This window comes from Coptis chinensis, chromosome 1 (genome assembly GCF_015680905.1).
Source record: "Coptis chinensis isolate HL-2020 chromosome 1, ASM1568090v1, whole genome shotgun sequence".
Taxonomy (NCBI): Eukaryota; Viridiplantae; Streptophyta; class Magnoliopsida; order Ranunculales; family Ranunculaceae; genus Coptis; species Coptis chinensis.
Genome location: NC_141456.1, coordinates 1,263,171 through 1,288,786, shown reverse-complemented (window position 1 = coordinate 1,288,786; position 25,616 = coordinate 1,263,171). Strand labels below are relative to the sequence as shown.

The 25,616-nt window shown below is 33.1% G+C and overlaps 1 protein-coding gene across 1 annotated transcript; it reads right to left on the bottom strand.

Moving 5' to 3' along the window:
- Positions 1-10,196: 10,196 nt before the first annotated feature.
- On the bottom strand, positions 10,197-11,893 carry LOC147521110 (microsomal glutathione s-transferase). The gene is made up of 3 exons (XM_086591775.1): positions 11,316-11,893; positions 11,058-11,230; positions 10,197-10,466 (listed from the first exon to the last, which is right to left on the bottom strand). The coding sequence occupies exons 1-3, from the start codon at positions 11,502-11,504 to the stop codon at positions 10,394-10,396; spliced, it is 435 nt and encodes a 144-aa protein (XP_086447901.1). The 5' UTR covers positions 11,505-11,893; the 3' UTR covers positions 10,197-10,393.
- Between the last annotated feature and the right edge of the window lie 13,723 nt (positions 11,894-25,616).

Sequence of the window (25,616 nt, the reverse complement as noted above, 5' to 3'; positions counted from 1 at the left end):
AGGGTTTTTAGCAATGTTTTTTAACATAATAGAAATTATTGTCTATGTTTAAGGAGGATTTTATGAGATTTATCACCTCTTTTATAGGAGATTCCTTTTCTTCTTTTTTTCCCAAGAGATTTTCTTACCATTTTTGCAATTTTTTTTTGAAATTCGAGGCCTTCACTTCTTAGGCCTTAGGCAATTGTCTAACTCGCCTTATGGAGGAGCCAGCACGGCCTAGGACAGAAGTTCAACGTAGAGTAGAATGGGAATAACCATTGTTTTTATTTTTTGCTGGAATAATAAACATTTTTTAACTTTCATAGTTCCATGTTAAGCTTCTATAATAAACTTGTAAGAATTCAACTTTATTACATATACAGTGATTCAATAATTGACAAAATTAGAAGTCGAATTTGTGGGTGTATCGGCAACTTCTCTCTCAACTCCTCCGCTTCTACATTGAACATCGGGACTGATGTCATAGGTGCAAAGGCATTTCTTGTCAGGCAATGTGCATTTACCTTTAGCGCCATTACCGTGGCTCAGGTAGCATTTCCGCTTGCATTCGTTTACAGTCTTATTGCAATACCCAAGCTGTTCTGTGCATGGTGAGGTTGTGTCCGCTTTGACTGTTGCCATCTCAACTGCATAGCAAGTACAATCAGCAAATTCGGATAGAACTGTTCTAACAACTCATATTCTTAAGTAAGAAGAGATACTAGACAATTAGTAAAGATCACAAAACGCATAAATTAAGAGTTAGAGAGATAACCTAAAGCCAAGATTAAGAGAACAAGGACAAAGTAAACTTTCGCCATGTTTGAATTGTTTGAATTTTTATTCTATTTTTCTTTTAATCTTGTGTTATAACTGTTTGATACTTGGTTACAACAACATAATGACCTATTTACATGTTTTATGAACTGAAGGTAGCGTGTTTTACATTAAGTCTACCAGAAAAACTACCTTAAAGAAAAAAAATAAGAAAATATAAGTTAGTGTATCAAAAATGAAAAATCACAAATGAGATTTTATGATAAAAAAAAATGGAAAGAATGGATTTATTTCCTAATTTGGAAGATAATTTTTTTTTATGAGGATCACTCACCATATCGACAATAATTTACTGAAAATATAAAGATCTCCCTTCTAACTGTCGCATGGATACAAAATTAGTATATATGTCACCTAAATAAAAGTAACATAGAGAAGGACCATGACCAAAATCCACATAGAAGAGTAAAAAAAAATATTTTTTTTTTTTTTTTTTTTTAGGGACACTAAAAGACAAGGACAAACTGACAAGTGAGTTTTAAGGGGTCTCAGGAACCGGATTTTTTTGGGTTTTATGGTGGCTCTGTGTCCCACCTATCACGGCTTACAAGAACCAAGACGAACATGATATTTAGGGCGACAGACCAAGTTTTTTTTTAAAATCCAGTGCAAGAGTCACTCGCTCCACTCATTCGATAAATAAAAACCCAATTTTCATGGGTAAACTTCTCGTAGAACATGACATCTTTCAAGTAACATTCATTCCCAATATCACCACACTAACAAAAAAAAAGCTAATTCCTAATATTTGTGTTAACCTTGTCCAAAGTTATTTCCAAATATTCAACCTTTGTTTTTATGCATTTGGGATATACTGGATGTAATGCAACAGAGAACAAAAAGTCCAAGATCAAAGTCACGACTTTACGACATCACCTGGATCATACTAAATGCTTTTCCCGTTCAGTGAGCCGCAATGCGATCTTATACCAATTGTAGGGACGCCACAATGTATATAATGGGATATGTCAGAATTTTGAGGATATCATGATATTTTACGGTACCAAATTAACAATATTATCGAAGTAAGAATTCAGCTTTATTAGTTATTAGTTATTACAATAAACGAATAGTTGAATAGTTGACAAAAATTCTAATTTGAGGGTGCATCGGCAACTTCACTCTCAACTTCTACGTTACGACATTTAACATCGGGACTGTCATAGGTGCAAAGGCATCTCTGGTCAGGCCATGTGCAATCAGTTTTAGCGTCATTACCGCGTTTCACGAGACAATTCCAAATGCACTCTCTTAGATCGCCAAGCCTGCAATACCCCATCTGTTCTGTGCAAGTGAACATTGGACCCGCTTTGACTGTTGCCATCTCGACTGTAAAGTAAGTACAATCAACAAATATGGATAGAAGTGTTAGAACTTAAAACAACTTGTACTCCCAAGCATGTATAAGAGAAACATCAGCTTCAGCAGTCAAGTGAGTTTACAAAAGTCAAAGACTCAACAAAATTGAACACGTCAACACAATTCTGTTGGTTAGTTGTAATTATGTTTTGGTTTTAGTTTCAGTAAAGTGACAGTTGTACATTCTTGTAAGTATATAAAGAGAACTCCTGTAATAGTTTCACTCAAGAAAATGAAATCAAAGTTTATTTTCTAATCCTCAAATTTTCTCTACTAAGTTTTCTATCATGGTATCAGAGCGTTTTTCGCTTCACAGCACCACCATTAAAACTTCGATCAAAGCTTCCACAAGTGGATTTCTCTTACTTCAAAATCATTATTGATTCATTGAATCATCAATTTGAGGTAAATCAATCATCGATTTCAAATTCAATCACTCATTTACCTGATTCATCAAATCTTTAGTTCATTTGATTCAAAACAAAACCAAACATCATGAATCCTATAACAATTGAAACTTTAACCGCTCAAATTGTTCAATTACAAGCTCAACTTCAATCCCAAATACAACAACAATCCATAAACTTACCATCTCCTACTTCAAACATGTTTCATGTCAACAACATCACCAATCTTGTTCCTGTTAAGTTGAACCGTGAAAACTATCTTGTTTGGAAACAGTTGTTCTTACTAGTTGTGAAAAACAACAGTCTTTTGGGGTTTGTTGATGGTACAAATGAATGTCCATTGAAATACATTATTGATGATGATGGAAATGAAACTTCCACTATCAATCCTCATTTTGTTGATTGGAATAAGAAAGATCAGATGGTTTTGATTTGGCTTAATGCAACGATATCTGAAAGTTTGTTGCCTTACATTGTTGGTATGCCTACGACAAGAGATTTTGGTGCACATTAGAGAAAAGGTTCTCTGCATTCTCTAGAGCACAGATTCATCAGTTGAAATCCAATCTTCAAAACACAACCAAGGGAAATAAAACTATGACAGACTACCTACAACAACTCAAACTTCAAGCAGATGGACTTGCTGCTGCTGGTGCTCCCATCAATGATGGTGATCTTGTATTCCAAACATTAAAAGGATTGCCTGATGAATATAAACCTTTCTGTACTTCAATCAGAACCAGGAAAGATGATGTTACTCCAGATGAGTTACATAGTCTATTACTCAGTGAGGAACTTGCTTTGGATGATACTCCAAAAGCAATTAGAACAGAACCAAATACTCATGCTTTTTCTTCAGTGAAGACTTCTAACTACCATCAGAATTCCAACTACAACAACAGAGCTCCTATGAATAGTGGAAATTATGGAAATTCTCAAAGAGGTAGAGGAAATGGAAACAGAGGTCGAGGAAGGGGTAGAATTGGATTCAGAGGAAATTATGGTAATGGGAATGATACCCCGTCATATTATAACAACAATGGAGCTAGTACTAGTTATAATAACAATGGAAGTTCAAGTTACAATGGGAACTCTTCTTATCAGTCAAATGGAAATGGCAACAGGCCTACATGTCAAATTTGTAATAAAATTGGTCATCTAGCTGTTGATTGTTACAACAGGATGAACTATGCTTTCTTTGGGAAAATTCCTCCACCAAAACTTGCAGCAATGGCAACCTTTTCTTATCACTCTAATGATCAAACCTGGATTGCTGACTCTGGAGCTACTAATCACATGACCTCAGACTTGTCTAATCTCTCAATGTACTCAGATTATCATGGAACAGACAAGGTTCTTGTTGGCAATGGTGAAGGTTTGCATATTCAACACACTGGTTCTGCCTTTATTAATACACCTCTGTCTAGTTTCAAGTTAAATGAAGTATTGCATGTACCTAGTATATCACATAATCTATTATCTGTACACAAGTTTGTTAGTGATAATCACTGCTCCATCACCTTCACTCCAATTCACTTCTTTGTGAAGGATCTTACATCACAAAAGACACTTTTCCAAGGGCACACTGAAGGTGGGCTCTATCCTATCTCTTTCAAGTCCTGCATCAAATACAATAAAATTCCTACTGCCTTCATTTGCACAAAAGCACCTTCTTCCTTGTGGCATGTGAGATTGGGACATCCTGCTCAAGCAGTTCTCAGTCAAGTGTTAGCTACCACAAAGCTCACTCTTGAAGGCTCTTCAAACAACTCAACTTTCTGCTCCACCTGCCAACTTGGCAAAAGTTACAAGCTTCCATTTGTTTCTTCTCAAATAAGAACTACTGGTCCTTTACAACTTGTCCACATTGATTTGTGGGGGCCCTCTCCTATTTTTTCTGTTTCAGGCTTTAAGTACTATGTAAGTCTTGTAGATGACTGGTCAAGGTTTTGTTGGTTTTATCCAATTTGCAATAAATCTCAGTTTCATACTGTAATCTTTGTTTTTAAGAACAATGTGGAAAATTTCTTTGAGACAAGAATAAAATCCATCAGAACTGATTTTGGTGGTGAATTCACAAGTCATATATTTGAAAACTTCCTTCAAACCTTTGGTATCACACACTTCTTTTCATGTCCGTATACTCCACAATAGAATGGAGTAGTAGAGAGAAAACACCGACACATAGTTGAAACAGCAAGAACTCTAATGACTCACTCAGGGGTTCCTATGGTTTACTGGGTTGAAGTCTTTCAAACTGTTGTGTATCTAATCAACAGACTCCCTTCCCAAATTCTTCAAAACAAATCTCCCTATCAAAAGCTTTACAACCAACTACCAAACTACTCTTTTCTGAAAGCATTTGGAAGTACATGTTTTCCATGGATTAGACCCTACACTAAAAACAAACTTGAATTCAGATCAAAACCATGTGTCTTTCTGGGATACAGTACAACTTCAAAAGGTTATAGATGTCTAGATGTACCTACTGGTAGAGTCTATCTTACAAGACATGTCATTTTCAATGAAACAGAATTCTTATTCAAAACCACTTATTGTTCTCAATCAGTTACACAATCAGCCTCAACTCCTACTAAATCTTCATCTGTGAACATTCCTTTATTTCATTCTTTACAACTTTCTTCTGACAACTCTCTAAATGCATCAGATACTCAAAATCAATCATCTCCATGTTTATCAGCTACTCCAAATCCAACTCAAATTTCTTCACATATTCCAATGTCAGAATATCAATCAACTTCTCAACATTCAACTTTTGATAACTCTCAACAATTAACCAGCAGTCAAGAACAAACACAACTTCCAAGTATTGATCCATTACCAAATATACCTACATCTCATTCAATGACAACAAGATCCAGAAATGGCATTTCAAAACCTAAAGTCATCTTTTCACCCAGTTCAAAGTCAACAAAACATCCCTTACCTAAAGCTCTTCTCACTGAACTAGAAACAATGCCTACTACACCTACTTGTTATACTCAAGCTTCCAAAGACCCAAAATGGAGAGAAGCTATGGCTCTTGAATTCAATGCCCTCATAAAAACAAATACCTGGACCCTTGTACCTTTTCATCCTGGTATGAATCTAGTTGGAAACAAATGGGTGTTTAGAATCAAATACAAAGTTGATAGTACCATTGATAAACTAAAAGTCATACTTGTAGCTAAGGGTTATCATCAACAAAAAGGCATTGATTTTACTGAAACCTTTAGCCCAGTAGCTAAACCTGCAACCATCAAAATTATCTTATCCATTGCTCTTCAAAATGATTGGCCTTTGAAACAACTAGATGTCAGTAATGCCTTTCTGCATGGAAACCTCAAAGAAGAAGTTTATATGGTTCAACCTCCTGGCTTTGTTGACCTTACCAAACCACATCATGTTTGCAAACTTCACAAGTCTATCTATGGTTTAAAACAAGCACCTCGTGCTTGGTATGAAAAACTTACACATGCACTCTATGGTCTTGGTTTTCATTTTTCAAAAGCCGACTTTTCTTTATTCATAAGAAGAACTCAATCTACTATCATCCTTCTTCTGGTCTATGTTGATGATATTATCAAATCACGGGAAATTCTCTGTCTGTTTCTAATCAAATCATTGGTGAGTTGAAATCATCTTTTGCTATGAAAGAACTTGGTGACTTAAATTATTTTCTAGGTCTTGAAATCAACAGAACCAAAGATTCCATGTTCATTTTCCAAGCCAAGTACACTTTTGATCTTCTTAAGAAAACCAATATGAAGGATGCCAAACCATGTAACTCACCCTGTTCTACTACTAAATTGGATCCTTTCTCCACTCCTCTTCTTGCTGATCCTAGTGAATACAGATCAATAGTAGGTGCTTTGCAATACTTAACTTGGACTAGACCAGATATATCTTTCGATTAATAAATCGGGTGTGCGGTATATGCATTCTCCAAGAGTTCAACACTTGACAGCAGCCAAGAGGATTTTAAGGTATCTAAAAGGTACTATAAATGAAGGACTCTTATTCAAGAAAGGTACACAGGAAGTATGTGCTTATTCTGATGCAGACTAGGCTGGATGCCCTATTGATAGGAGGTCTACAACAGGCTTCTGCATTTACATGGGTTCTAATCTTATCAATTGGAGTGCAAAGAAACAACAGACTGTAGCCAGATCTTCAACTGAAGCCGAATACAGGGCACTTGCTCAAACAGCTGCAGAAATTGCTTGGATGTGCATTCTACTCAAAGATCTCAATTACACTTTGCAGAAACCTCCCCTAGTCTTTTGTGACAATATTAGTGCAATTGCACCTTCTGCAAACCCAGTGTATCATGCTAGGACAAAGCATGTAGAAGTAGACTACCATTTTATCAAGGAAATGGTTACTGCCAAGCTACTAGATGTCAGATATCTTTGTACATTGGATCAGCTAGCTGACATCTTTACAAAAGCATTGTCTTCCACCGATTCAAGTTGCTCAAAGACAAACTTTCAAGATAATCCTCTCCCTTCAGTTTGAGGGGTGTATAAGAGAAACATTAGCTTCAAAGATCAAGTGAGTTTACAAAGTCAAAGACTCAATGAGAATTGAACATGTCAACACAATTAATTATATTTTGGTTTTAGTTGTAATTATGTTTTGGTTTTAGTTTTACTCAAGAAAATGAAATCAAAGTTCATTTTCTAAAGTTGACAGGTTGTACATTCTTGTAAGTATATAAAGAGAACTCACAATAATAGTTTTACTCAAGAAAATGAAATCAAAGTTCATTTTCTAATCCTCAAATCTTCTCCACTAAGTTTTCTATCAGCATGAAGAGATGCTAGACAATTAGTAAACAGACAACAAAATGCACACACTAAGAGTGAGGGGAGACTGGGAGAGAACACGAATACTAATAGCCAAGATTAAGAGAACAAAGACAAAGTAAACTTTTGCCATGTTTGATTTTTTTTTTTTTTAAAGCGAGTCTTATGTTATGAACTATTATGAATGAGCTTTAAATTAAGTACAACAACAGAACGACCTATTTAAACTGAAGGTTAAGAGAACAAAGACAAAGTGTTTTTGCATTAAATCTACCAGAAAAACAGAACGACCTTTTAAACCTTAAAAACGAGAAAAAAAAAAACGAGAAAAAAAAGGGAAAATAAATTAATACATATAGCAAAAATGAAGAATAACAAGAGAGATTTTATGATAAAAAAAGGATGGACATAATGGATTTATTTCCTACTGTGAAAGAGAATTTTTTTTGTTCCAAGGATCACTCGCATCATATCCACAATAAGTTTCCTGAAAATATAAAGATCTTGCCTCTAACTATCCCCTTCAATGTGAAGATGCCAAATTCGATTGGAACGGTGCTGTTATTAGGGTACCGTTGTAAATGATTAAATGTAGTCTACCATTGGTGACTGGTGAGGGAAATATTTCATATTTTAATTTGCATTTGTCGACAGTATATTTTTAATTTTATGTACAAATTTATCAACGAAATTGTTCCATGTCTTAAGAATTGTCTAGTAAATGTCAATTTTCACATATTCAATTTGCTAAATTTGTATACAAAGTTGCTCAATTTAAATTCTTGATGTGTCAAAGGTTCAAGTAACACGTTCCTTTCTTTAATTTCCACTATTTGTTTGAATTGAAAAGTATGAATTCTGCCATAGCACGATGTTAGGCTGCTATAGTTGTAGACCAGCATTAGTGCATTACCAAATTAGCAATATTATCTAAAATTCTAAATTGTTCGAGTAAAGAATTTAGGCTTTATTACAAGAGCACTTCTTCAGTGCGCGAGATGTATGGTGCGCAGATAATATGGACCTTTGGATCAGTACTTTTGCCATACAATACACACGCACCTCTTGGTATGAATGGCCCAGATTTGACACCATACGATCTGCGCACCATAGATTTAGCCTTATTACAATGATTGAATAGTTGACAAAAATTCTAATTTGTGGGTGCATCGGCAACTTCACTCTCAACTTCTACGCTACGACATTTAACATCGGGACTGTCATAGGTGCAAAGGCATCTCTGGTCAGGCCATGTGCAATCAGCTTTAGCGTCATTACCGCGGCTCACGTAGCATTTCCACATACACTGTATGAGATCGCCAGCCTTGCAATACCCAAGCTGTTCTGTGCAAGTATAGGTTGTGCCCGCTCTGCCTGTTGCCAACTCAACTGTGTAGTAAATACAATCAACAAATATGGACAGAAGTGTTAAAACAACTCATACTCTTAACTTCTAAAGTAGGAAGAGATACTAGACAATTAGTAAATATCACAAAATGCACAAATTAAGAGTGAGAGACCGAACCTGAAGCCAAGATTAAGAGAACAAGGACAATGTAAACTTTCGTCATGTTTGAACTGTTTGAACGGTTTGAATTTTTATTTTATTTTAATTTTTAATTTTGTGTTATAATTTTCTAACACTTAAGATACAAAAACATAATGACCTATTTATATAAGTTTTTGAACTGAAGGTAGCGAGTTTTACATTAAATATACTAGAAAAACTACCTTAATTAATAAAGGAGAAAAAAAAATAGGGAAATGAGAGAGAAAACAGGAAAGAGATTAATTGGTGAAGGATTGAGATAAACGTGAAAGTCATCCGGATAAATATTTGCACCCAATAAGTTAGCATTTCAATTATGAAAGAGAAAATGAAGAATAACAAGAGAGATTTTATGATAAAAAAGATGGAAACAATGGATTAATATCCTATTGTGAATTGAAAGAGGATTTTAGGAGAATCACTATGCATCAACGATTTTGGATCAGAACGATATATGTTCTTAAAATATAAAGATCTTCAACCCAAATTCACGGAAATGTTTCATCTTTAATTTGCATATTTCGATTTTCCTGATTGCTAATATATTTTTAAGTTTATGTACAACCTTGTCAATGTCTTACCATTTGTTTAATCAATATCAATTTTCACTTTTTCCGCTGGCCGGGTATCAAACCCAAGGCTGGACCAGTTGTGCTACCCCAGCAAACACACATTCAATTTGTTAATTTGTGTACGAGTTGCTCAATTTAAGTTCTTGATGTGTTTGAATTTTGAAGGTTCCAAGTAACATACTAGCATGTACCTTTCTTCAGTTTCCACAGTTTTCTAGAGAATCAGATGTCCAGTGGTAAAAGAAACCAGCGTAGGCAGAGGGAAATTAAGAAATTAATTATTAATTTAATTTTTTTCGCATTTCTTATTTTTCTGAGCCTCTAATTCTAGACATGATCAATGAAACTGTTCTACTTGCCTAGATGATGTCAGTTTTTGCACACATTCAATTGTGAATGAAATGTACTAATTGCTGTGCAGTTTGCACCTCATGCATATCAGCAAAACACCACACGACGTCACGACCTAGTGCTCTTTCCCGTGTATTAAATCTTGATAGGCGGTAATTTGCTCAAAGTTAGAAGCTGATATCAATTTCTCTAATCACTCCATCTACAAAGAAACTTTGGCGACTTATCCTCCAAGTCCATTACATCACCAAGTAATCAAATACTGTACTCAATTGGCTCAATATACATTATTTCATAGTACTGCAAAAATTGTGATGACACCATAAACACATTGGCCAAAGCAGTTATTAATGAAAGAAGTTAAGATAAGATGAAAATACAGACAATTACACATCACTGAATTGGCAAAACAAGTTCAGAAATTCAGATACATAGAATAGGAAGAAGTCCTATGTGATCACGTATCCACAAGTACATTGATCTAAAGAAAGGAGAATACACTTCAGCGATGTAGCCCTGCAAAACTTCTCAAAGGAGAAGATGGACCCCCAAGGAAATGGTACAGCCTATGAGCCCCAAAACAGCCAGAGAACTGACTCCTCTGCAAAAAGTAATACCCCAATTCATCAAACAGGATTCAGAGTAATTGTTGTAAGAAATAAGTAAAACTGAAGGGATTATTATTTTATTTATGATTATTATTATTGGTAATCAGAAGGGAACAGTTACTAGACTACTAGTAGTAGGTAATCATGTTGTTCTTAATAAGATCTTATAACACAATTACAATAGGCATTCTAAGTTCTAACGTTAGTAACCAACTCAACACTGATTAGTAGTGCTAAACTCATGTTCAGTGATTTGTAATATGACAACAAATATAAGTTAATACAATTCAGTTAAGTGCGAGGAAGAAACTATCAATTCAAGTAGAAAAATGTGACTGTAGGCATCAAAGCTCGACTAATGTCTATGTGATGAAAATGCAAAGTGATAACAACGTTCTAATTGATTTGTTCAATAAAACTCCTCCCAAACCATAATACATGATACCTAGAAGATTGCTACCTAATTCAGTACCCTCTAATATCAGTGTTAAGTAACGGTTAGCTGAAATAAGCAAGGCTACATCTAAGTTGACAATTGATGAAAATGATGCTAAATTAAAACGATTTAATTCATAATTTCATACCCAGCCTTCATACGGTTCTTTGGATCACCAGTGGAGTAACCTATGAAGTAGAAAATCCGACCCACGGTAAAAACCAATCCAAGAGCAGCAGCAACAGTAGGATGTTGAAGTCCACCAAGACCCAACACCAAAAAGAACACTGGCATCATTTCCAAAGAATTCTGATGTCCTCTCTGCCCAACAAAAATAATTCACAATCAAGCCTTAACAATATATATAACAGATCAAATACCCACAAAGATTGAAAATTTAACTTACTTGAACACAATTGTAGAGCTTAGCATCCTTGTTGTCAGATTCTGATGCATAAAGAGTTGGATAAGGCACCTTGTATTTCCTCCTTGCTCCACCTACCTTAATAGCCATCCAGAAATTGACAAAGCAATAAAAGGCAAGGACTAATACCACATAACCATATTCCTTCGGAAGTAATTCAGTTGCACCCATTTTTGTTTTTTGAGATCTTATCTGAGTTAACCAGGTTGAGGTTTTGATAGAAGAAGATAGGTTGTGGTTTGTTTTATATATATTTCACTATTTGTATGGATGAAATGGAAAGAGACTGGTCTGTTTATAGTTCCGAACTTCCAATAGCTAGTTTTCAGCCTTTAACTTTTTCATTGACTTTGATTTGGTTTCTGACTTTATCTTCAAGGCAAGGTTATACTTGACTTGTTCTAGTCTCTTCTAGATAGTTCGACTGAGCCAATTTGGTCAGTCCGTGAACTCTTAGAAGTTAGAACTAAACTACTAAATTACAGTTAACTCTTACAAAATGAGATTACTGTATGTGATTAGCAAAAGTGGAGATAATTAAATTTTAGGAAGTACAAAAACTAAGCCATGTGACTATGATAGAAGCATAGAACTACCAAATTAACCAGAAAAGCAAAAACTGAAAAAAAAAAAAAAAACAAAAACAAGGCTTTCTATTTTTAAGTAGTGGACCCTAGTGACTGTCTCATTGTAATTTATGTGAAATTGCCTTTCTCCTTCACATGTTGACTATATTCACTAAATATTTTTTAATTATTATTAATATACTGTATTGCAGTGAGGGCGTGAGCGTAGTATATCATTTATTTGGTACTCTTTTTATATATATTATATTTATTTATTTATTTCCACAACTTGATTAATTTTTTGATAATTAGACAGATAAATTAAGAAAAATATACTATATCATTGTCTAGTTTATTCAAGTGTAACAATATTGATTGAATATTTTTGCTATGGTTATTTTATTGCTTACTTGAACCAACAGTCGTGTATTAACATTTGTAACGCTAACAAAAAGCTAATAGAACAAGATGTTTAGGGACTCCCAAACTAATACAATTGATATTTTTATTATGCATTAATGAGCAAGTAGTATGTGTAGAATGCAACCAACCAAGGGAGGTTTAGACCGGAGTATAAAACGGAAGAAGTTGCAATATAAAACGGAAGAGCAACATAACACATATAACACATGGGAAACAAACTTGGTCCCTTAGGCGGAAACACATATAAGTAAATCAGAAAAAGTGAACAGAGCCTAACAAAACACACAGACAATCATGCAGTGAACACTTTTTATCTATGGTCTAGATTAACTAAGAAAGTGTAGTTGTTATCCAGATGATGACGGATTTTTTATATCGAAATGCTTGAGACCAAGACACCTGAAAAGTGCATAACACAATGGTACAAGAATAAAACTCAGCAAGTTTTATAAGTTAGTTATTTCCAAGTTCCATATATACATTTGTTTTTGGGTAGAAGTACTAAATACGATTGGCATTCTGTTTATTCGTAATAAGTACAATTGGCATCAGCCCTCAAGAAGGAAAGAGTGTTGTTTTGTGACCTACAGAGCTAGCATGTATGCAATAAAACTTTCTCTATTAGACAATTAGACAATTAGCAATAGTTGATACTTGATAGTTTGATATTGTATCTAGCTAGTTTTGGACATTTCATTCTTGTTTACTGGAGCGTTAGTGTAATAGTGATTTAGTTAGAGACTTGGAGAGTGCATCTCAGTAAAGCATAACTACCAATGACTTCTTTTAAATCTTCAAACAATATCCAATAGTTTGTGATTGTAACATAGGGATCATGGAGTGTCACATATTTTAACTCATACCTCTCCAAATTAAAAATAAATAAATAAAAAGTGAAAAGTACCTCTCTGCAACTACAAGGAGATCATCACCAGAAGCATCAAGGGAAAACGTAAGACTAACCGAATAAATTGACTTGGGCTAACGTTTTTTTCTTCAATGAAATCAAAACAAGAAAGATCGACCTCTCTCCAAAGAAGATTCGATGGGCGGGAATAGAGATATTGGAACCCAATATTTTTCGTGGCCGGGAGATGAGAAATTAGAGAGAAGTGAGATGAGGTGAGATGAGGAGAGAAAATGTGGAGGGAGGATATATATATATATATATATATATATATTTATTTATTTATTTATTTATTGGTTTGGGGGTACAGACAGACACCAACGAAGTGGATTTTAGTGGGGCTTTTCAAACCGACCTCAAAAGTTCACTAGGCTCACGGATTATATTTTTGGTTAGTCTTTAGAGCATCATCAAGGCATTTCTATTTTTTGTTGTGACACCTCAGCAGTTTTGGTACTTCAAATTTTCTAAAACGAAGGAAGAACCAACGCATTTTGGGCAAAATTTGCTTTTTAATTTTGGACGGGAATAGTTGTCCCGTGCCAAATTACAAAAGTCCAACAGTCTAAAAGCCCAACGGTACAAAATCGAGCAATTTGGAAATTTTTATTAAAAAAAAAAAAAAAAAAATCTAGATGGCAAAAGTAGTCCCGTCCCACTCTTGGATGGGTCAAGTTGTCTCGTGCAAAACATTTCTATATTCTTCACCATTTTGGTTCTAGATTTGACAATTGTTAAAATCAAAACAATGATTTGACAACGCGTTGGTGATGAAAATTGCTAAATAAATTGTCAACTGTCACATTGGAAACACATTATAACAATGTGTTAATGATGTTCTTAGTTGGCTGTGTTGCTGGCTATGAAGCACGAATACTCCTAAAATGTCATTGTACCCATGTCGGTCGGGTCGGGTATGATATCGATACGAGTAATGGATACTTTTAGGATACTTGTCCCTCATTCAAAAAAACAAAGAATCCCAATAAATTTAGAGAGAGAGGCTGGTGGAGGAGATTTAGCAAAAAAAATTCACTTGAATGACCAAAATTTCCAAATTTCTCTTCTTTCTTGAAAGAGAGTGAACTTCTCTAAATGGATTCTAGCTGGAATTCCTGAAATAGACCTGACCCAATAGTTATACACTTATGCTCAATTGAAAATGCAATATGTTTCTTGAGGTTTCAAATTGGGTTGACTTTGATATGTCCTTAGATATATATTATAGCTATACCCTCTTGACTCTATTTTTCAGGTTTCATAGAGTCTCCAACTTTTTGTAAACTCTAATACTAATTATGAAAAAAAAAAAAAATTCCAAATCCTTAGATATATATTATAGTTATACCCTTACCAATATATTTTTTGGAGCATTCACGAAGACTTCTTTTTTCTAAACTCTATTACTAATTATAAAAAATATGATATAAATAAAGAAACAATCCCATCTAGAGTTTCATAGTCTCCAACTTTTCCTAAACAATATAGCTAATTACAGGAAAAAAAAAATGCTAAAAATAATATTTTGAACCAAAAATGATTTTCTTAAAACCCTTACACCACAGAATAGTTTCCACACTAATCTCAGGTGAAGTTTAACATAACAAAGTTTCTTTCTATAAAATGATAATGAAACTATAAAATAACAAAGGAAAAAATTGAATTGAGTTGCTTGAGCATTTACTTTATGCATTTGTTAACCACACATGTGACTGGGAAAAAAAAAAAAAAAAAAAAATTAAACTAATTATAAAATAAGTAATAGTGTACACCAAAAACAAATAAAATTGTATTGTATGCACTATATATATAGGTTAACAAATAAAGTTGGATCAATTTGAGGTGTCATCCACTGTGGGATTTAGACATTTAGTCATAGTTAAGTATTTCAAAAATCACAGGCTACAATAATTACGACATATTCTAATTAAATTTATGAATTTTATAATTTATAATTTTAGTGGAATAATGAGATTCAGTTAAAACGGACATTGGATTAAATAAATTATATAACTATTGATTTAGTTAAAGTGGACGTTGGGCTTAAATAAATTATATACCAAACCAAACCAAACTAAAACAAATTACATCTGGAAAATTAAATTATACAAAAAATAACATCATAAAATATATAATAACAAATGAAAAAAAAAAAAACCCAATAACGACAAATATTTTAAAATATATATAATACTGTATGAAACTAACGTCAAAGAACAATTAATGAGAAATAGAAAAAACTAACCTAATAGATGCAAAATGCATCGAACTAACCTCAAATAATATTTAACGAAAAAAATGGATGCACATGGATACAAACAATGCAAAATTATTAAACAATAAACTATTAAAATTAATTAATGGACAATCGAAATATTGGTACAAAACTTGGATGCATTAAACTAACCTCAAAAAATAATTAACGGAAAATCAAAACTTGGATGCAAATACATCTAACTAAACAATCAAAAAATAATTGTGGACAATCGAAAATTGGAAAACCGAATGCAAATGCATTGAACTAACCCTCGAAAAAATATTAAATTAATGAAAAATTGGAAATTGGATGCAACTATATTGAACTAACCTTAAAAAAAAACTATAAATTGGAAACAGGATGCAAATGCATGAAACTAATATTTAAAAATAATTAACGGAAAATAGGAAACTATATGCAAATTCATTGAATTAACCTCAAACAATAATTAACGGAAAATCATAAACTATATGCAAATGCAACCTCATCGATAATAAACGAAATCGAAAACTGGATGCAAATGTATTAAACTAATCTCAAAAAATGATTAACGGGAAATCAGAAACTGTATGCAAATGCATTGAATTGAGCTCCAAGAATAATTAGTAGGAAATTGGATGCAAATGCATTAAACTAACTGCAAAGAATAATTAACAAGAAATCGAAAATTGGATGCAACTGCATTGAACTAACTTCAAAATATAATTGTATTATATGTTGTGAGAATGTCTTGATAAGTATAATTTTGTATTTAAAACGGTGTTTATCTTATTTTTTTTTTGTATAATTGGGAACACCTTGCTATTCAAGTAACTTCAATATGAACTTCGTCTTATTAGACAATCTCACAAAACTTTAATCAAACTTATATTATTAAACAACAAATGAAGTTGAAGGGTTTTATCAATGGTGAGTTATTTTTTTTTAATAGAGAGTACGTGGGGTTTTCATGTTATAAAAAATTTGAATGAGTATCAATATAATATTTGTATAGTTATGCATATATAGTTGTATATATTTTTCAGAATAATTAATATAACAAGAATCCGTTCGTAGATAATCTTTGAAGATCCTACATAGTGAGTCAAGTATATAATTTAAAGAATAATTAACGGAAAATTGGGAGTTGGATAATCTTTGTTGATCCCATATAGTAAATCAAGCATAATTTATGTTTATGTCATGTTTGCAATGACACTACAAATGGATAAGTGGAAAGTTGGTATTACACACCACATTGGATAATTAAAATGAAATCGAAAACTGGATTCAAATACATTGAACTGAGCTCAAAGAGTAATTAACGGGAAATCATAAACTTTAAGCAAATGAAATACACTAAACTCAAAAAGTAATTAACTAAAAATCACAAACTAGATGCAACTGCATTAAACTAACATCAGAGAATAACTAATAATGGAAAATTATAAATTGGATGTAAATCCTTGAAAAATATTTAACGGGAAATCGGAAACGGTATGCAAAAATGCATCAAACAAATCTCAAATAATAATTAACGGTGAATCAGAAACTGGATGCAAATGCATTGAACTAACCTCAAAATATAATTAGCAGGAAATCAAAAACCAAATGCAACTGCATTGAACTAACCTCATAGAATAATTGACGGGAAATTAGAAACTAGATACAAATGTATTGAAATAACCTCAAATAATAGTTAACGGGAAATCAGAAACCGGATGAAATTACATCGAACTAACCTCAAAGCATAAATAATCAGAAATCATAAACTAGATGTAGATATATTAAACTAACTTCAAAGAGTTATTAATGAGAAATCGGAAACTTGATGCAAATGCAATTAACTAATCTAAAGACTAATTAATGAATATAGAAACATAAAAAATAGATGCAAATGCACTGAGCTAACCTCAATGAATAATTAACGGAAAATCATAATTTTGATGCAACTGCACTTTACAAACCTTAAAAAATAATTAACGGAAAATCGAAAACTTGTTGCAAATGCATCAAACTAACCTAAAAAAACAATTAACGAGAAATCGAAAATTGGATGCAACTGCATTGAACTAACCTCAAAAAATAATTAACGGAAAATTATAAACTTGATGCAACTGCATTAAACTAAAATCATATATTAACTAACAGGCCAAGAAATCAGAAATTGGATGGAATATCCTTGATGAATATTTAATGGAAAATCAGAAACTGGATACAAATGCATTGAAATAACCTCAAAGAATAGTTAACTGGAAATCGGAAATGGATGTAATTGCATCGAACTACCCTCAAAACATAAATAACCGAAAATTGGATGCTAGATGCGAACTAACTTCGAAAAATAATTAACGGAAATCAGAAACTGGATGCAGATGTATTAAACTAACCTCAAAGAGTAAGTAACGAGAAATTGGAACCTTGATGCAAATACAATTAACTAATCTCAAAGAGTAATTAACGAAATATTGAAAACTAGATGGAACTGCACTGAATTAACCTTAATGACTAATGGGAAATCGTAAACTTGGTGCAACTGCATTGAACTAACCCCAATATTTTTTATTGTGGAAATTTGTATTAGCTGACGGGTTTTATTCAAGTTGGAGGAGATCCAATAAGACAGATTATTATGGAGGGTCACCTCTGGTATGAGTCCGTTTACCATTATTTTTATTCCGATGTTTAATTAATTGGTTCTTCGTAATATATGCATCATTTTTAATTTTTTATCTTAAAAGAAGTATAAGTATTCTTTGGTAGTAGGAGTGTCACCTGGGTACCTAATCCATGATTCCTAGGAGACTGTTGGAACTTGGAATCGCTCAAACACGTAATGTTCTCAAATTATTTTGTAATTTCCCATGGGACCATAGACTTTTTGTTCCCCTAGGTAGTTTAGGATTCTAGGAGTATGTATATGTTTATTGTAGTTTTTCCAACCAAATGCATCTTCAGTTAATTTATAGGAGCCTCTGTTTTCAACATCATCTTGCAGCATCAAAAGGTAATGAGGATATCACACTTTTCCTTATTCAAGAAGTGTAGACGTTAGCATTTCATGTAAGCCTTTACGTGTTGAACAAAATGTTATTGAATCCCTCCCTCTAGGTCTGTTTTATTCTTTTGGTTTGTTAGGTGTCTTTTGGGAAATGATACATTAGAAGTGTTCTGATAATTTCTTCCAACCAGATAACTTTGGGAACACACCCTAGCTTATTTGAAGCCATTAAGAATGGGCATGATCGAGTAGTATCTTTACTCGCCAAGGAAAGGGCATCGCTGAAGATTGATGATGTTGGTAGCTTTCTCTGTGCGGCTGTTGCGAGGGGGGGATGCTAATTTCCTAAAAAGACTCCATTGATTTTGGTCATCGGAACACCGCTTCATGTAGCTTCCGCAGGTGGGTTATATCTGATGACGAAGTTGTTAATAGGAGCCGGGGCGAGTGTTTTACTGAAGGACAGGTACAATTTGAGGTTAAAATTTGAGAGTCATATTACTTTTTACTCTTTGTTCCTTTTGGTATGATTTCTAGCTATAAGTAGAACATTTGATATTTCTTAATTTCATAATATCCACGTATCTCTTTTACATTATAACACATTGAATTAATTTTTATTGATGCTTTTAATCTTTGGTAGCGAGATTCAGGATTTATATGTAGTAATCTTTTGCTATCCGATTTCATTATGACTAACAATGGCCTATAGAAAGTTGTTGGGCGAATAGAATCATGTTTAGTTCCTCATTTCTTAAGATAGTGATGGAACCTGCAGTAATTTTCGCCTTACAGGAATAAACTTAGAATGGGAAAAATAGTAAAAGAAGTTATTTCATTATGAAGATTGTATTTTCTAGAAATCCCTTTAACAAGGTCACATTTTACTATGTTTTGGACCTGGGGCCACACTACACTTGATGAAGGTTGCAAAAGTGGTAATAAAAACTTAATAAAACTGTTAAAGGAAGCCAAATTTGTGGAGTTTAGGGAATTAGGTGATCAATCTCAAATAACCCTAGATGCCACTTCCATATTATTAGAGACTTGTTTCTTGTTCCTTTGCTTATCGCCTTATATAGTGTTTCTTCAATCGGTTAATAGTTACTTCACTTCTTGAAAACAAGTGACACAAAGAGAAAGAAGTGTACTTTGTGAATACTAAACAATAAGCCAAAATAAAGAGAAGTAAGTGTTCCAACAAAATAATGACGGAGTTAATACACCAAATTATCCGCCTTGAATAAGTTTTAAAGATAGTCATCCTAAAATAGTGTTTAAATCACTTCCAAAATATTTAACACCCATGATTTAACACCCTTCTTTGACTCCATAAACAGGCTTGTAATTTTTCTAATGAACACTCATGTTCTTCCGCACTTTTTCTTCTTTTCCTTCTCTATCTTTTCTTGTCAGCCATTTTCTCACAATTAGGGCAGTGTTCTTCGTACTCAATGTTGTTTTTGAACGTTGTACCGCACATGTCACATTTTCATTCAGGATTGTATTTGGACTTTTTGCTCTTTGAAGCTTTCATATTAGTGTTGCCGCTATTTCTGTTTTGTTTACCTGGATAGCCACTAAAAACAAACTTCTACTACTGCACTCCAAAATTTTCACAACTATAGTGAAAATATAATGAACAAAAAAATAGTATGAAAAAAAAAAACTAATAAAAACCATTCCAATAAACCAACGTTTTTTTTATTTATCTTTTTGCCCTTACAAAATTATCATTTATCATTTATTTTGAGTCTAAAACTATTAAAGAGGGACAAATGTGTTTATAAATATTTGATGGGTTAATGAGACTAAAACAAATAACCAAAGGCCCAAAACCCAACAGATTAGTTTGTATAATTCTAATCACCCCTCATTTCTTTCACTCTTAATTTTTAAACAAGCGTTAGACTTCAACAAAACAAAAACCAAAAAACAAAAAACAAATTCAGAAAGAACTTGAGGCACAGTTTATTGTACACTTGTCCTAATTATTTGTAAAACTCGTTATCATTATAAATAAAATTTTCACTTAAAAAAAAACAAGATAATTTTTTATTTTTAATGTTAATTTTTTTATAGTTTTCTCCACATGATAGTAGGGTTATATAGATTTATAACATTATAGAAAGTTAACAATTTGTTGAATTGTTGTAGACTTGTGGACTATATTATGTAGATATATATATATATATATATATATATATATATATATATATATATATATATATATATATATATATATATATATATATATATATATATATATATATAGTAGTATCAATTAATGACTTAAGGGTGTGTTTGGAAGTTTTCCTTTGGAATTGGAATTGAAAATATAATTCCAAAACTTACAATTTCAAGTAGTTAAAATTCCTGGATATATGGAAATCTCAAGTTTCTACTCCTATAGAAACTTACAATTCCTTGATTTTGGAGATTTGAGGTTTCTATTCCAGTGCATAAAAAGTTGCCAAACAGGTTGACTCTTAATTTTCGGAAATATATTATGAATTCCACCCTAAAATCCTGGTTGCCAAACACACCCTAAGTGTTTAAGTAGTGAATTGAACTTCGTCAGTCTATATTCAATTCTTAGTAGTCAACGCACTATAGTTTTGTGAATTGAAATAAATGTATAATTTTGTTAATCTTTATTGTTTAGACCTTCAGACAAAAAAAAATTGCATAATTTTATAAAAAGTAGTTACTTAAGTTAACTTAAAATAAGTACGTAGGTAAAACTTCGTCTAGAAAATAAATTCAACCACAATGTTTTGTGAATATGATATACTCACTATAAATATCATCTCTATAAAATTTCAACTTGTTTGGAAATCTCTAACATTAACAAAAAATGATTACAAAAACTCAACATTTTTGGACCATTAGATTTCTTTTTAAAGATAACAACAATTTTTATCTATGTTAGAGGTTTCATACTTTATCAATTTCTCCAACCATGTAAAAAGATTGCTCAGGAAAGGTCATCATACTTTCCATCCAAAACACCCTATCCAAACCAAGGCCCAAAATATTGAATTCGGTGAATATTTCGATGTATCTAAAAAATGATATATATTGAAAATATTGGAGATATATATTTTTTTGTTGACCAGTCAAAATTTTGTTTTGTATGTCGATATATAAAAAATATCATCGATTATATCGAAAATATCGTCAATATATTGGTCAAAGTCAATAATATTTGGTCAAAATCAACAATTTATATCATATATATTGTATATATTGGTCGATATATATCGTTATATCGAAAATTGTGATATATATCGGAAAAAAAAAAGATTCAATATTCAATTGAGATATATCTAATATATCTATATCGGTGTACAAAAAAACAATATATATCGGCGATATATCGGATATATCGGTGATATTTTGGGCCTTGGTCCAAACATAGCGCCAAAGAAGACCATAAATCACAATGAAAATATCAAACATTAACCACAAAGATACATAGCACAAAGGACGGCAACAAGGTCCTGGATCTTAAAACAAGACATATTTAGTCCACGTGCATTTTAATTGGGTATGAAACCAACATTTTAGTAGCGCACATCATTCTGGAACAATTCATTTTTTTAACAGATAACTGCAACGACAATGTGCTAAACAGTATACCACTGAACTAGCTAGAAAGACATATGCATGTTTTTCTGTACACCGGGATCATAATAGGCACCCTTCTGGTAAAATCCAAGTACAGCTGCATTCGTCGAGAACGTGACTATCTATAAGGGAAAAATATCTAACGTGAAACAAATATATAGCTCCCGCAATATTTGTTCACCAAGTATGCAACTTCCACACAATTCTCCATATGGGAACTACGGGATTTAAAACGTTGAATTGAAATCGAAATCTGCTTCGTGCTGAGCTGTCTTATAATTTAGGATTTTAACTGTGATCCACCACTAAACGAGTATTGTCCTGAAATGTCCTTTTTTCTCCATTAAGGATAACAGGAAGGAAGATTAGTGTTACCTGGAAACTGGCAATGCTCTCTTTCAATTCCACATATTTCCCAGGGCACCCGTGAGGCCGTGAACACTTCAGCAACATGGAAAGGCTGGCTTAGAAACCGTTGAATTTTACGGGCACGAGCAACAATTAACTTGTCATCCTCACTGAGCTCATCCATTCCCAAAATAGCAATAATATCTTGAAGATTCTTGTAATTTTGAAGAACCTTTCTGTACGCCACGAGCAGTAATGGTCCTCTCCCAAAATATGAGGAGAGAGCATACGACAGGTAGAATCAAGGGGATCCACAACGGGACAAATACCAAGCTCAGAAATCTGGTCATATCAAGGCATACAGAGTGTTATGTGAACACCTCACCCCACATATTATGCTAGTGATGACTGGAAAATTTGCAGGGCCCTCTCAGCGATGACTGGTACACGGCTGCCTTACGATTCAGTTGGGGCTCTTCGGGCACGCATCATGAATGTCGCACCAAACCTCTCGCACATAGATGAGAGGGAGCTGTCCACTGTCTCTCCTTTATTGAAACCTGAATTCCCTTCTGAGATGAGTACAGCTGCATACAAAAGTGCTGTGGACAATTTTTACATGACTGATTAAAATTTTGCTTTTGATTACTCAGTCAAATTTTGCTTTTGATTGCTTATGTTATTTTGTTTCTCACTTAAATATGGAAGTGAATGCTTTAGGGGTAAGAATGGTCTTGGTTTTATAGTAAAAACTTTTTTGTATGGTGTCCTCTGTTCACTCTGTCGGCTTTCAGCTTGTTGTGCTGCTATACCACAATTAATCTTATCTGCCTAATCGAACTCCACTTATTGAGCATCCTAATATATATGAGACACTGTTCTCATAATATAAACCCTCCTCCAACACCTTCAGAGATCATAAACTATAATCTCTTTACCAAACTTGGGTAGTAACCGCTTCATACAATTGGATAGAAAGCATTAAGTGATTCAATTAAGAAGTAGATAACAAAGATTATTGAAACTGAATGTCTTTTTATAATACACTCTCCTCATAATACAAACCTCCTAACTATTAACACCCAATGAAGACCTTAAACTATGTTCTACGAACCTTTGGCAGTAACCCCATTTTATAAAATTGTACGAGAAGCCTCCAAGTGATCCATTAAGATTTAGATTGATAACAAAAACTATAACAAAGAATAGTTGATAGTCCATAGTTAAGCTTACTGTTGGAAATAAGGTTGGATAGACGCCCACCAAGATAAGGATAAACCACTGAGTATAGGACTCTATCCTATCAGATATTAGATGAGTATATGACTCTATCCTATCTGATATTAGATGAGTATATGACTCTATCTTATCGATATTAGATGAGTATAGGACTCTATCCTATCGATATTAGATGAGTATATGACTCTATCCTATCGATATTAGATGAGTATAGGACTCTATCCCATCGATATTAGATGAGTATATGACTCTATCTTATCGATATTAGATGAGTATAGGACTTATCCTATCCAATATTGAGGAGGTGGGAACCTCTATAAATAGACCCCCACCTCTCACATATTGATCATCCCAACAACAAGAAAAACTCTCTTTCCTTTAATGGCACCTCCAACATTTTCTAAAGTAGAAGCCCGGTAATTTGTGGAGATTCCATAGGTGGTATCCTCCCGGCCATTGTCGGTTCTTGGTTCTTGGTTAAGTGAAAAAGGTTGCTTCCCCGCTGGTTGGAACTTGACTCCAAAAAAATTAAGAAGAAGAAGATCTTGAGTGTGCCAAGAACATCTTCTCCCTAGATCAAAGTTTGGAACTTCAAATTGAAAGTCGTGACCAAGGTACGATCTTACGTTTCCGATCGCTATTTTATGCATGTGGTATAACATAATTGTATATATCGTAGGAATCATGCATTAGATATCGATAAAATCCTACATTTTAAATCTGGCCGATATAAGCGGCTTGTGTTAATCCTTCAATGGGGTTCTCGCTCTTGTCTCTCGTTTATTACATCAATGACCTTCCTATCTGCGCGAAATTAGCCTAACTTTCCTAGACCAAAGTTAAGTAATTCTTATCGTTTAACAAGTCCTTTTCGGTAGCATCGTAAATGGGGATTTTCCATCGGGTGCCATTCTATCAAGTTTGAATTCCAAAAATAAGATACTACTTAATAAGAATCATCTCTTAAATTAAATCTAAGTAATCCACATTTTCACATATGAGATGATGATCATGATAATCTACTAGCATGATTCTAGCCATTAAATAAAATCAATGCATTTGACTATCAATAACATAGAATATGCAAAAAAATCTACTACTTAAATTTCCATTTCATAAAATTGTTTATACAAAAAGGAGTTTCCTATATTTCAAAAAACAATGTAGAACTAAACAGAGCTAGTCAACCATGAACATAGAAGCGCCTAAGGGTGCCCGTGGGAGTCATCCTCATCCTCACTATCACTATCACCATTTGAAAATTACTAGCCACTTCCTCTGTTTCCCGTGAGGTGGGAAAATAAACCCCGATGACACATCATATGGATTTGGTTCCTTAGCATCGTCCCATAATCGATGTAGGAGAGATTTAAGTGGTCGAGCCTCATTCCTATTCGAATAGAATTTGGGGCTCTTTATGTATATTCTCGTGATGGTGGCTCGTCTCTATCTTATCGATTTCAAGGCAAGACTCTTGAAAGTTCTCTATATTGCTTAGCGATCATGTGTTTCTTGGAAGCCCGCCTCCCAAGATCCGGTTCGATTTTCCTACAAGTTTCGGTCATGTGACTTAGGCATTGTGCCTTAGTTTTCATATGACCGTTGATAGAAAACAAACAATTTTATATACATGCAATAGTCAAAAATCCAGATTCAAATAATTACTACATGGTAAAAATAAACATCCTAATGTCAATTTTTAATTGTGGAAAAATGCATGTGAAAAAAAAATCCTAAAATTTATAGAGAAATTATCTCATAAATAAATTTTCATGTAAAAATTTCTAAGAAAAAAAATTTCCTAGAAAAAAATTTCGACTAATTATTTCCCATAAATAATTTATTTTGCAAAAAAATTAAGCAATATCTAATTAATTTTAAACAACTTAATTATTTAAAAATTAATTAAAAGATTTTGAAAAAACCGCAGTTT

Bases quoted from the DNA above. Each gene is read 5' to 3' on its own strand.
- LOC147521110 (XM_086591775.1), bottom strand. From the start codon at position 11,504: ATGGGTGCAACTGAATTACTTCCGAAGGAATATGGTTATGTGGTATTA. The intron at 11,231-11,315 runs GTAAGTTAAATT...TTTGTTGGGCAG, and splicing joins AGCTCTACAATTGTGTTCAA to AGAGGACATCAGAATTCTTT. The intron at 10,467-11,057 runs GTATGAAATTAT...TACTTTTTGCAG, and splicing joins AAGAACCGTATGAAGGCTGG to AGGAGTCAGTTCTCTGGCTG.